Source organism: Brachypodium distachyon, chromosome 2 (assembly GCF_000005505.3).
Source record: "Brachypodium distachyon strain Bd21 chromosome 2, Brachypodium_distachyon_v3.0, whole genome shotgun sequence".
Taxonomy (NCBI): Eukaryota; Viridiplantae; Streptophyta; class Magnoliopsida; order Poales; family Poaceae; genus Brachypodium; species Brachypodium distachyon.
Genome location: NC_016132.3, coordinates 13344029 through 13358214, shown reverse-complemented (window position 1 = coordinate 13358214; position 14186 = coordinate 13344029). Strand labels below are relative to the sequence as shown.

General features: G+C 49.1%; 2 protein-coding genes across 2 annotated transcripts; one reads left to right on the top strand and one right to left on the bottom strand.

Moving 5' to 3' along the window:
* Positions 1 to 5626: 5626 nt before the first annotated feature.
* Positions 5627 to 6774, top strand: LOC100827762 (polygalacturonase At1g48100). Its single transcript, XM_024458741.1, has 3 exons — positions 5627 to 5728; positions 5993 to 6235; positions 6343 to 6774. The coding sequence occupies exons 1-3, from the start codon at positions 5627 to 5629 to the stop codon at positions 6772 to 6774; spliced, it is 777 nt and encodes a 258-aa protein (XP_024314509.1).
* Positions 6775 to 6864: 90 nt separating this feature from the next.
* On the bottom strand, positions 6865 to 12741 carry LOC100822743 (cinnamoyl-CoA reductase-like SNL6). The gene is made up of 4 exons (XM_003567764.4): positions 12314 to 12741; positions 10394 to 10569; positions 7768 to 7968; positions 6865 to 7630 (listed from the first exon to the last, which is right to left on the bottom strand). Exons 1-4 carry the CDS (start codon positions 12597 to 12599, stop codon positions 7148 to 7150), a joined length of 1146 nt encoding a protein of 381 aa, XP_003567812.1. The 5' UTR covers positions 12600 to 12741; the 3' UTR covers positions 6865 to 7147.
* Positions 12742 to 14186: the final 1445 nt, after the last annotated feature.

Sequence of the window (14186 nt, the reverse complement as noted above, 5' to 3'; positions counted from 1 at the left end):
CTTCAGGCCAACTATTCTAAACTCGACCTGAATCTCGGGGAATAAGTGTTTGAAGTTTCTAACCTTCAGGCCGACTATTCTAAACTCGACCTGAATCTCGGGGAATAAGTGTTTGAAGTTTCTAAACTTCAGGCTGACTATTCTAAACTCGACTTGAATCTCAGGGAATAAGTGTTTGAAACTTCTAAACTTCAGGCCAACTATTCTAAATTCGACCTAAATCTCGGGGAATAAGTGTTTGAAGCTTCTAAGCTTCAGGCCGACTATTCTAAACTCGACCTGAATCTCGGGAAATAAGTGTTTCAAGTTTCTAAGCTTCAGGCTGACTAATTCTTACTCGCCCTAAACCTCGGGGACTAGCAATATGGATACTATACTGGAGTGCTAGAATTGAGAGTTAAAGTTTCTTAAGATTTTCGGCGTACCTCGGTAGCTCGGCTTGTCTCGAACAAGGTCACCCGGGCTTGGTACATCCGAGCCACCACCGACTCCGAAGTCGGTGCCCGTGGTGGCCCCACCAAGGGGCTCTGCCGCGCTGACTGCACGCTGCTGGAGGTCACTTCGTAGTGATCCGCGTTGTTCCAGTCCATGATGGACTGGCCCAGCGACCCCCAGCTTTTCCCACTGGATGTCCGGGGTGGAATCTCCTGCTGCCAGCCGGAGCGGCGTGGGGCAGCAGATCCCAGAACCGTCGACCCTGCTGCTGCAGCAGGACCTTTAGCCTTCGCGGCTCGGGCAGCAGCAGCTTGGGCGTCCTCCTTCGGCTGCGCCGAAGATGGCAGAGGAGTCGGGGTTGGCTGCAGATCTTGGGGGTCTTAGGGACCCGTCGGCGGCTCTTGCGGCATCTCGGAGGCCGGCAGCTCCGTTGTGGTCTCGGTTGCGGCCGAGGAAGGGGCTGCCTCGGTGGCAGCCTCGCTTGCCGATACCTTGGTTGCAGGGGTCTCGGACTGGCCGACGATGGTGGCGTCAGCACCTGGACCGACATCCCGGGCCGAAGATGTCGGAGTTGCGGCGGTCTCTGTCCCGCGAATGGCCGGATTAGAGGCCTCGGCGCGGGAAGGACGACCCGCCGGAATCTCAGACGCGATGCACGTCTGAGACTGGGTGGCCTCCAACGCCTCCCTACAGAAGTAAAGTTTAACTACTTACAGGCTCAACAACAAAAAAAGAGTGTCGGCTTAAGCAGTTGAGCAGAGCTAGTCCTTACCCGATGACCAGGGGCTTGGGCTTGGGGCCACGAGCCGCTGCCCTCTTCCGCCTTACATTCTGCGGAAGCTCCGTCTCGGCGGCGCGCTTCTTCTTTATGACGGCGTGTTTCTCCCAAGTCGGCACTTCCGCAGTGGGCTCGCCTGAGTCGGCTGCATCCGGGAAAGAATGAACAAAATCACCTCACTGACAGATGTTGAGGAATCACAGAAGAATGTCGGAGATTCTTACATTCGACGCGGCGAGGTCCGGCATGCGGAATGGGCATGAAGTCCTCCGAGTCGGGATCTTCCACGTCGGTGGACTTGCGCGGGGGCGCGAAGCGCTTGTCGAGGGAACCCCCGTCTTTCTTGCGCTGAATAGCGAACTCCTGCACAAAAGAGTCGAGTTGAACCGAAGTAGATACGTATTGGACAAGTGCCGGCATAGCTGTATGTTGGATATGAATGAGAAGTAACTATGAGTTAAGACTTACCGGAGGAGCGCGGCGGTCTCGGGCGTAAGCCGGCATACCCCATGCCACTTCTCCGACATATTGGTCTTGGCAATCGCCTTGACCCGGCCCCGAACCTCCGCATGGGAGAGCTTGACGGTCGACACCCTGTCCGGGTCGAACTAGCCGCTGTAGTAGCACATCTTGTGAATCCGGCGCTGGAGCGAGCACAAGCGCCGGTACACGAAGGTGGCCAAGAGATCGTTGGCCGACATCGCCTTCTCTTTGAGCTCGAGGAGCCGGGCATGGATCTCGGCAGCCTCCGGGAAGGAGTCCTTCGAGTTGAAGGACCAGTTCCTCTTCTCCTCCGGGGGCCCGACTTCGAACCACGGAAGGTTGATGTAGTCGAAGGAGGCGATGTTCTTGACGTAAAAGTAGGTCTTGTGCCATTTCTTGCATGACTCAAGACCCTGAACTCTTGGAAAATCCGAGTTGCGGCGAGGCACGATGGTGGCGGCCCCGCACTGAGTCATCGTCTTCGGCGCGCCGGGATTCTCCTTGTCGGGAAGAACCTGTGGCCGGAACATGAAGTACCGGTACCACAGGTCAATGGATGGCCATAGGCCGAGATAACCCTCACAGCAGGTAACGAATGCTGAGAGTGTGAGAATGGCGTTTGCTGGGAGAAGGTGCGGCTGGAGGCCAAAGAAATCGAGGAAAGTGCGGAAGAAATCGCTAGCGAGGAGTGCGAAGCCGCGTTCAAAGTGAGAAAGGAAGACGACGCACTCACTGTCTTCCGGAGTCGGAATGGTTTCTTCGCCGGGAACCCGGCACTGGACCTCCTCCGGGATTCGCCGGGAGCGGCGGAGCCACTCAACGTTCGCCCGAGTTACCTCGGAGCTGTCCCAAGCAACCCGCTCGGAGCTGGCCCTCTCCTCTGCCTGAGCAACAGGGTCGACGGCCGGAGCGCGGGAAGAAGAGGCCATCGAGGAAAAAGTAGATCTAGGTTTCAAAGATTTCGGTGGAGACGGTGATTGCGGAGAACTCGAGCAAGCAAACGCGGCGGAGGCCTAAGCGATTGCGGGCGAAGCGGCGTAGTCTGCGAGCTCGGAGGCGAGAAACGTCAGTGGCGGAGTTGCTCGAAGCAGGCGGCGGCGAAGTGCGCGAGAAACAGAGGGGAGTGAAGTGCGCGAGGAGCACAAAGAGGCGAGGAGAGCGAGGAGTGCGAAGGGTTTTCCGCCCACGCCCCCCTCCTCCTTTTATACCCGAGGCGGAGTAATGGGTGCGCGTTTCCCGTGCAATCCCCTTAGTGGCTAACGGGAAGATTGCCTGTGATTTGAGCAGTTATGACCATCAAGGCGCATGCTCGGTTGCTACACGGCGTGCCGCCGAGAATCCCGCGAGATCCGAAGAATGTGTGTTCGCGTGGGAACCGAAGTCCTATCCTTAATGGCTCGGTCAGCTTTACTGTTCGATGAGACGGCACACTCGCCTCAAACAGCGCAAAGGCAGTAACTCGAGCCTTATCCGCCCGTTGAGATAAAGAGATGAAGAGTCCGAATCACAACTAGCGGTTACGTTAGCAGAAGCAAGCTTTTAATTATCGGTCACGAAGAGGAAAGAATCTCGGCTAAAAGCAGGATAAGTATGACAACCCGGAGCTTTGGATTAGACTGATCTCGGCTAGGAGAACTTGGGGATATCTCAGCGTCCTTCTTAGCTGGACTTGAGTGAGCGTTGGTGGTCTGTCTATGGGAACCTGTTGCATCCCGACATCTTCCTATGCTGGACCACAACAGCTTCGGGGACTAGTGTCGGGGGGACGACCCGGGTAAGGTCATGACGACACAACTCTAGCCGAGATAACGGAGGGAAGGTCGGCATAGTTACGTATGCCGGCATCACAGAGTACAACTAACGCTAAGCCGGCACGCCGAGCGTATGCCGGCAGGGCTATCTTATCTTATGAGTTTGCGAGATAAGGGTGAGCACGTTGGTCTCGGAAGTAGCCGAGATCCCTCAACGGTCTTATCCTGACCACGCGGTGCAAAGTAAAGCAGCGCCTGCGCGCCGGTGTCAGGTGACCACGCTAAAGAAGCACCGAAAGGGATCTATGACGGAAGCCGGCAGAGGATAGCTGCACCCGCTGCCGGCTGGCATGAAAAGTAAAGTTGCCTTGTCCCCTGCGGTGCTGCCTGGAGGGAACCAAGCCGCGTGCCTGGCGGGGCCCAAGGAAGATGATGTTAGACTCGGCCCACATGGCAGTGTAACATTTGTGGCTTATAAATAGAACCTTACCCCTCTGTAGTGAGAGGAGAGCATTCTAGGGTTTCCCCTTTGTTCTTCTTCTTTCTCAAAAATACAGCTCAAGGAGCGCCATTGTAGAGCTAGTCTATCTCGGCTAATACAACTAAGCAGGAGTAGGAGTCTTACCTCGACAAGAGGGCTCCGAATCTGGGTAAATCGGTGTGTTCTTGCGTGAATTGTGCGTGTTCTTCTTCACGTCCTCCCTCCTCCGGTTCCTCCATCGTCCATCGGCCCCAAGTTAAGCCATCTTATTGCATCTGCCGTGACACCACCACGACAATCCATGCATGGAAGGCAAAGTTGTCAGTGCTTTGCTTTCATCTTCAAATCTGCTTCGTCGGTTCTTAGAATCGCGGCAATCAAGGCACCTAAACGGATGGGGTGACGACGTGCTTCGGATGTGCACCGTCAGAACTGTTCATCCTAACTTCCTATGTGTCAGCCCCGTGCTACCCCCCTCGTTTCGGAAGACGGCGGGACCATCTTCGTCGAAGGTGCAAGATTTCACCGAAAGAAGCGCTGATTGCTCGCTTATGATGGGTGATTTTTAGAAAGACCTTCGCGGGCCCACTTTTCGCAATCCAAGTTCCCTGTGGTTAGTCTTGTCATTCTGCGGCCGTGGGAAAAAACCTAGCTCGATTCCATGCCTGAAAGGCAAAGTTGTCAGTGCTTTGCTTTCACCTTGAAATATGTTTCATCGGTTCCTAGAATCGTGGCAATCAAGGCACCTGAACGGATGGGATAGACAAAATTCAACCTCCCGCCCTTTACCCCATTCTCACAAGCTTCTGCCGCTTTCCATATGAACACAATTCAACCTCCTGCCCTTTACGCCATTTAACAGTTTTCCCAATTTCCTCTATGAATCTCTGAACAGTGATGTCCCCTGCTTTAACTCTCAAATTGACCGTATAATTGCGCTCAATTACATCTTCTCTACCATCATCAAGCTTCGAAATGCATGGGCGGAACTTAACAGGCACAATCTCAGTACCATCATTCGCAGGAGCTCTAGAAGGATACCAGATTAATAGGGCTACCATTGCGCGCTCTCCTCCATCAAAATTCGACCGAACTACATCTAATCCCCATGAAAGAAACGAAATTGAAGGTACGTAGTAAACAAATTACCTGCTTCGAGCTTCCGGCGGTGGATCCATCCTTCCACTGCACGACCTGACCGCCGACGGATGAATGCAGGGACGCTATGGGATGGCAGTGAAATAAGATGCGCGGCGAGTGCGCGGCCTTGCGTTGCGGGGGCATGCCGCCTCTGCGGCGTGAGCGTCGCGAGCATCGTAGGTGCGTGGCGGCGGCGCGGGCTAGGGCAAGAGCTGTGGGGAATTTGAGGGTACGACCCGTAGCTTCGGGCAGGGCCGCCAGGTAGAAGACCAAGCCTACGTGGCAATCGACATGGTCCCACGCGCTGTCGATTGTTGTAAAGGTGGGACCCACACATGTGATTTGGTCTTAAGCTAAGACAGCAACGGTTAAAGGCATCCCCACATGTCAGTTTTCAGCAACTTTGCATTTTACCCCCTCCGGCCGCCTCCAGGTCGCTCCTGGCAATTTTATTCAGTCCTCACGATCGCGATGAGCGAATCTTCTCTCACGTGGTCGCCTTCGTGTTTCATTTCATTCATGAGCTCGGCATGAGCCATTAGCCCCTGCCAAGGAGTTATGGTTCACAACTTCACCATCTCTTCCCCTGAGAACAGCCCCAACACTGATGGAATACACCTGCAGAACTACAAAGACGTCAACATCCACCACACCGACCTGGCTTGCGGTAATGCTCCTCACAAAACTTGGTTCAGGAATTTTAATGCATCCAACCCTTACCCTTGTGGAACATAGTACTCCTTCCGTCCAATAAAAGATGTCTCAAGTTTGTCAAAAGTTGGACATATCTAGACATGAATTAGTTTATATACGCATTCAAATTTAATCAAAGTTGACACATCGTTTGTTGGACGGATGGAGTAACAAGAATTTTAATCCAGAAGCCATCACATAATGTCCTACCATGTATATAAGAATCTGTAGATCAAATCTTTACGTGGAAAGAAAGAGAAACATCACACCTTGTGCAATGCAGGTGATGATTGTGTTTCCATCCAGACAGGCTGCAGCGACATAAGCATACATAATGCGAACTGTGGACCAGGCCATGGGATCAGCATTGGAGGACTAGGAAGGTACAATACCAAAGCATGTGTCTCCAACATCACTGTAAGAGACGTCAGCATGTTCAAAACAATGACCGGTGTCAGAATCAAGACCTGGCAGGTAATCACAATTCACAATACGACTACACAAACAAAATTCCATCCAGCAAGGACCACTATGCTATGCACACATACATCTATCTAAACAAAATGTCTTGTAAAATACAGGGTGGATCAGGGTTGGTGCAAGGCATAAGATTTGCAAACATACAGGTGTCGGAGGTCCAGACACCGATCATGATCGACCAGTTCTACTGTGATAAAAGGGCTGCGGCAGGGGCATGCACGAACCAGTCCTCGGCGGTGGTGGTTTCAGGCGTCCAGTACGAGAACATCAGGGGCACCTACACGACGAAGGCCACCCATTTCGCGTGCAGTGACAGCGCCCCGTGCTCAGAGATTACCATGGCCGGGATACAGCTCCAGCCCCTAATGGTGCTGCCAGGGCACCACCCGTGCAGCAGCAGCAGCAGCAGCAGCAGCCCCTTCTGCTGGCAGGCCTTTGGGGAGCTGTATACGCCCACCGTGCCTCCCATGCCTTGCTTGCAGACTGGCAAGTCAGCCGGGAACCGGGTGCTGTCGGACCATGAACAATATTGATAGTCTTTCCAAGAAGGATCCTGGTAAATTGGCAGAAACATGGAGGATTGTATATTGGTTTCCATTGGACAGAGGTTCAGAACGATCACATCTTAGCACAAGCAGAAATCCTCATGCCTAGATTTCATTGGATTCAGTGCAGGTGCAAGTGTTTCAGCTCGTGGTCATCACCACATGCCTAGATCGATCTCATTGGATCCCATTGAAAGCCAAACCTCTGTAGGTCAACGATTTTTTTTTCTCTGTACATCTATATGATCTATCTATATCTGGCTGGCTCAGCTTTATTACTGAAGGGAACGCGGTGGCAGAACTCTGTACAAACACCACGCACGCCCGCCATTCCACATCGTCTTCTCTTCCTCCGGTCAGCTTAGTCATATGACACCGAGAGGTAGGCATCGTGGGTGCACCGTCGCCGTGAGGACACCAGCCTCGTCAGCTTCCTGTTGCAGAGCTCAAACGACGGCGTGGCTATGGCCGTGGCCGCTTGCTCATCGTGCGGGGGTGGTGCCCTGGCCTGGAGCCCCAGCTGGAGCTCCAGCTCGACGAACTCCTCAGCACGCCGCACAATGTGGTCGTAGCAGATGTACCTCCCACCAGCAGTACCGTTCATCGCCTCGTACACACGGACATGTGCCTCCGCCACCTGCTCCACATCCGTTGTCGCCAGCAGGCCCTCCGCCACCATGGCGTGCGCTCCTTTGAGGTAAGCGATGGAGGGGGTGGAGTTCCTTCTCCGGAACCCCGGCCCGGTCACCAGTGCAGGGCAGATCGTCACCAGCTTCAGGTCTCTGCCCCGTGCCGCCCTCCACGCCGCTTTCTCTGCCATTGTCTTGCCAAGCGCAAACCACAGCTGGAAAACAAAAGGAGATCCAGATCACATCCTTACATTGCCTATTGATTTTGTTTGCAAAAAAGATCATGTTGCAATTTAGTGCAACAGGACGGAATGGCTTAGTGCGCCATTGTTTTCTACTCTATGCAACTCACCTTGTTGTCACGGCAGAAGGTCTCGTCGCTCCAGCAGTTCTCGTCAACAGTGGTGGGAAACCGACGGTGCTGAGGGTAGCTCTGCCTCCACACGCAGGCCAACAATGACGAGGTGAAGACGCACTTCCTCACGGACTCCGTCCTCACGCACGCTTCAACCACTCGTTCTGCCGCTTTGGTTTCCAGACTCGCCATGTGTTTCTGTTCAGATTAACATTGGACAAGTTAAGCAACGCAGAGGCAATTTTGAATTAAGCCCAGATTAATATTCCAAGAGCCTGTTTGTAAAGCCCAGATTAACATTCTGAGAGGCTGTTTGTAAAGCCCAGATTAACATTCTGAAAGGCTGTTTGTAAAGCCCAGTTAACATTCCGAGAGGCTGTTTGTAAAGCCCAGATTAACATTCCGAGAGGCTGTTTGTAAAAGCCCAGATTAACATTCCGAGAGGCTGTTTGTAAAGCCCAGATGGTGTACTTTACTTTCAAGGTCGCAGAAGTAATCATTACAGTGCCTTTTCAGGAATAGAATTTCAATACATGACTTGACTTAGCGGATTATATACAGAGTAATCATGCCAACTACTATCTCTTGCAAGTGCACTTCAGCTACCAGATATTGCCCCGTGCCATTTACAGCAGGACATCTAATCAACCAGTTGCAAACAATGATGCCTTTGGTTTTCTCAATTCAGTGGTTTGGCATGGTCCATGCTCACAAAAGTGCGATTGTGAGTGCCCAACTAGCAATCTTGCACGGAACATACTATGTTCCATCATTAGTTCTTCAAAAGGAATCATAAAACTGAGAATTCAGCATAATTTGTAGACAAGAACACAAAGAAAATTGCTTTAGAAGACTAGAACTGCTGGCTTTTGACAGAGAAAAACTGAAGGGCAGAACACCGGATCAACACTGATGGCCAGTGGCCTACTGCAAAGTTTTTGGTTTTCCGAAAAGGGGAGACCCCCGGGGCCTACTGCAAAGTAAAGTTAACTTTTATCTGATATTTTATACAAAGTAATTTTTGGGGGCATGCTGCAATCCAGTACGAGTGGAAGAGCTATCCGAAACTTTCAGATGCGAAACTAACATGGATTTGGCAGAGAATGTCAAAAAAGAGAGGACATGACAGTACCAATAAATTTATCAGATCAACTTGTTATTAATCCCAAAGCTGCTACCTTAAAGCACTGTGAGCTATTGCGTTTGAAAAGCAGAGACAGTGCTCAAATGTTCATACTGTTAAGTCAACTGGATGAGCTTTAAATTAAAACCGAAAGAACCCTATGATCCCTTTCATATGTACATTCAAATTAGCTGCATCTCAAGCATAGGTTGTTATACATATAGATCCAAGTAAAGGGCATGTGGACTTCATATTCAGGCTAGATGCTTTGCATGGTGAGAAATGTAAGCTGCAGTTGGGAATCACATTTTATGGTATGATGAACCTAAAACATGTTTCATCAGACGTTCTTTCTTAAGTGTAAGTAAAACCAAGATAATAAGACGAACAAGACAAAGAGTGGTATAAAAAAAGCCAGAGCAGCAAGAGCTAAATCCATATCTATGATGAGTCTAATAAAGGATGTGGTGGCAACATCTGATCTAACGGAGGCCCACAACACTAATCTGAGTGGATTTGGTAGTTCCACTTTCGAACACTTACAAGAATATAACTTATATTTGCAATCATTTCGGGACTTGATTTGGACTACTACATTCAACCCATTTCCCATCATGAACATGTACATTTGGAGTCTCACTACTCACCAGGCACCTATACAACCACTGTTTTTGAACTAGGTATCTTTAGCAAATAGATGGATGGTTATTTCTTATTGCTTTATCCTTTTCAGTAATATATATTCAGATGAGAATATCCAGCCCGCTGATTCACTATTTTTTTTTACTTCTTATTGCAATGGTTAATTCAGAACATTCTTTGATGCTTTGGTCACGTATATCATATATGGCTACAGGAAAATGCGAAAGAAACTGAACAAGACAAGCTCCAGCAGTGAAATGAGGTTGAGTACTACACAAAAGCCTACTATAATATCAATTTTGTGGTAGCCTCATGGAGTTCATAAATCAATGGTTGGTAGAAGGACTCACATCAGAGGTGAACACCCTGCCAACCAAGATAGGCGTTGTCAACTTGCATAGTTACTGAGCGCATGGCGTACATGTATTAGTCTATTAGCTATGAAATTTCATCTCTCTGCAGTGATCTGCAGTGACAACCAACTGACTGATTTAATATGATTGTGGTGTTATCTGTTAGATGTGCTGAACCTTTGTCATTATCACTAGGTAAATTTATACTTTTAGAACACTAGTACCTTCTATTGCACCTAATCAATTAATTAGTCCTTATCAAGATGACATCAGCATGTGCCATAATGTACACCTTGTCTTCCTTGAAAGGCCAATACAAATGTTTTTGCGTCATAAGTCGGGATGTAGGAGAAATGACACTGTCAAAACAGCATCTTTCTTCTGCAGACAAACAAAATAAGCAGACAAACTTATCTGGCTTACCTTTGCATGGATGATTCTTTCATGATGGACTTTCTGTTCAAGGACATATATGTAGAAGATTGATATAGGTTGAGTAGCTCACCGTGTAGCCAGATATGCCCCCTGGATCCACGAGTGATGAGGTATGGAAGACACCAACACAGCCGTTGAAAGCTCGGTGCAAACTCTCTGGGTCCATCACATTCGCCATCACAGTCCAAACCCCATCCCTGCCATTCTCACGGAACATTTCCATCTCCCGCAGCTTGTCCAGATCCTCTGCCACAGAAAAAGAAGGCACAGCTGAGTTTCGGAATTCAATTAGGCAGCAAGCGTGTATGTGGCCTTTAATATTTCTATTCCTACTTCAAGTTCGGCGAACTCATTTTGGACCATGAATGGTGAGTAACACATATCGAGCTTCAGAAAGAAGCTTTTGCCGGTAATTGTAAAGAGGCCTCGAAAACAATGTCATATTGAGCATTGGATTATGAGAGATAAATATACGGTACTATTATTTGTCACAGGGCTGCTATCACAGAATAAGGATAAGAACACACAGAGGTTACTTTCACAACTGTCCACCTTCGGTTCCAGAAAGGTACGCTCATAGTTACACGGTGTTGGATGCGTGTACCCACAGTTTAGGAAACTACGCACGGTTCCAGAAACATGTACCCACAGTTTCTCATCCTCCCAGATTAGGAAACTACGCACTTTAGAACTGACAAGCTGCTAACAGACAATGAATGATGTATGCCCAGTTATCTTAAGGTATCAAATTAGTTTTCCAAATAGTCCATTCAAGGAGGTGGTAAGATGAGGTGATCCTATCAGTGACTACTAAACAAAAAGACAACCTTATCAGTAATGCGATTGGTATGTTTGGCCCAGAATATAAGTTCATAGTCATCGAACAGTGACTATAGTTAACTTAATTTCTTGTAACTTGAATAGGAAGAAAAAATTTAGGAGCGGATTTTAGTCCAGAGGAGTTTACCATAGGTCCATAGTTGACCAAAAGTTTGTTGACTGATGTGCATGAAACAGTCTTTGTTGGTAAAGTTGGCTGTTCTACACACCAGTGGGAACAAAGAAGTCAAATTTCTTCCTCGGTAACATCAAATTCATCATGCTACTGTGCAGATATTGTAGTTTTTTTTGTGCTCCGTTTGATGACCAAACTAATTACCCTACAGGCCCCACACAAACGGAATGAGCGGTTTTCCGGGAGCTGGTCAGGAAAAAGGTATGAAACGGCAGGAGAGGAAAAACAGAGCATCTCTTACGCATGACTCGGTAGGTTCTTGCTTGCCTTTCAAATGAGAGTGTAGTGTCCGATTTGACCGTGAGGGGCAAGGCAACCTTTGCAGTGGTCCAAAAGAAGACTTCATTGGTAAAATGTCAGCTACTGAAGGTAACAAGGCCATACGTTGTGGACAAAATTTGTGATGCAACGGTCCATCTGTCTAGTAGGAAAAACACGTAAGTATGCACCAATATTTTGGACACATCACTACTGGTGACATAATTGAAAAGAAAATGGGCACCGATCACCATCGATGGTATGGTTTCTAGTGGATTTTACCCGAAAGGTGATGCCTGCGCTCCTTACATTCCATTACAGGAGGAGAAATAAACCGAGTTTGGCTTGTTTTACAGCAAAATTGAGCAGAGACTATGTAAGTTATCAGAATGACTCCAAAGAACAAAATTACCATGTGCCTGAACCACCCAAATTCTTAACCGCAGTTTTGCGCTTTCCAGGCAAAGATACATAAACCGTCTACATTAGTGCAGACCGCATTGCAAAATTACGCGAACGGGAGAGAAAGAGGGAGAGAGAGACAGACGGAGCGTTCTGAAACCGCGGGGAAGGTAGCCAACTCGGGGTGGGTAGGCAGGCAAATCCATCCAGTGAAAGAGAAATGTGATTAAAAAAAAGAGAAGAATACCCAATTAAGCTGTCGGAGCGGCAGAGGCAAAAAAAAAAGCAAGAGAAAGAAAGAAGAAAGGAATTTACCTTGGGTCTCGAGGGCGAGGCGGACGGTGTACCCGTGGCGGAGGAGGCGGTCGACGACGGCGAGCCCCACGAAGGAAATCCCCCCCGTGACGCACACGTCCCGCGCCTCCGCGGCGCCCTCCTCCGCGCCCTGGGCCCTCTTCGCCGCCGCGCCGCCCGAGCCCGCGCCCGACCTACCCCACGCCGGCGGCCCGGCCCCGGGGCGGCGGAGCGGCGGCAGCAGGAGGGACGCCCGCATCTCCTCCACCTCCGCCTCCATGCTCTGCGTGCTCCGCAGCACCCCCATGCCTGTCCGCCGCCTTCGCCGCGAGCGTAATCAGTCAGTCAATCGATTGGTCAGTCAATCGATTGCCTCCGGGATTTTGCCGCTTGGCGTGGCGCCCGTGCTCTGCTCGCCGTGGATGGAATGGTGGGTGGGCTGCGGGGGTCGCGTGGATATATAAAGCCACGCCATGTCAGCAGCTCTCTGGCTGCAACTCAACTCAACTCAACCGTGGGCTTCTCGGGCCGGCCCGCATAATTAAGCCGTGGGCTTCCAACCGTGTTTCTTTCTTACCGGGGTTGGCCTCGGTTCGAATTCTGTCAATTTTTTTAGGACGTGTTTGGTTTCTCACGTTCATCCCAACTGCCAAAAACGGATTTGTTTGGTTTTTGTTTATTTCGCACCGAGTCGCACCTTGTATGTACGTCCGTTATACAGACCAGAGAAATTGTATAAAGACGACCTACGCACGTGCAAAAATAATGCATCTACGTGCGTCGCGTGTGATGGATTGAGAGCATCGGAATATATCCAGGGAAGGGACGAAACGACTCGCGCGCAGATGCGACTTTTGTTGTTGACCCAGTCCCAATTGCAGCCTCTCGTCATTAATCAATGTCCTAAATTAAGGCTCAAATTTGTCAAATATGAATGTATTTATGTCTAAAAACGTCTAGATACATGTAATAGAAAGTCATTTAATATGAGACGGGACGAGTAGATGTTACTCTCTCCGTTTCATAATTCTTGTCAAAATATTACATGTATTTAGATGTTTTTTAGGAATAAATAAATCCATTTTTCGGTAAATTTGATTAAAAAATTGTGGAACGGAGGGGTTAATAAAGAGGCAGGCGTTGCTAATACTCCGTACTCGTATATAAGACGCACGTGCTTCTTTGGGGTGCTTGGTTTTTTTTTACTTTAAGGGTGTTGCTTGGTTGAAACCTTATGCTTTAATTAAATTTAGCGCTTGGTGTTTGGTCGAAACCTCGTGATGACCTCGCCAGATACGTACCGGCCAAGACCGCACGTCAAACGAATTAGGTGCACACATCCAAGCTAATAGGCTTTAAGTTAATTAGCCTTGTGCATACATAAACAGCTCGCAGCAATTGTTAATTTAGTTTTGACAATGCTAAACGTATAGTTTTGACTCCTATGCTAGCAAGTACGTACAAGACGACGAAGACGTACATGCATGACACCAGCCGGCCGCCTGGCAGCTCCCACACGGCCACACTAAATAAACGTGCCCGAGAAACTACACTAAACGTCGCTTGTTTGTTTCAGTATACAATCTTAATTATGATGCGTCACCGGCCGGGTCATGTATACGTACGTACACATACGTATGCATGCATTCTCCGCCTCACCGGCTCGATCGGCTTTAATTCTGTTTAGAGTTTTTTTCGCAGGAAAATCACCGAAAGTTATATACGAAGTAGAAGGAGTTCACCGTTAATTAGGAAACAAGTAAAAGTGATTTTTTTAGTAACACCGTTAATTTCCTAGCATGTTTAATTTTAGAGAAACTAGACGAGATGATTCTTTAGACTAACAACTGACATCCTACCGCAATCTTATATTAGTATTATATTACACTTGGTT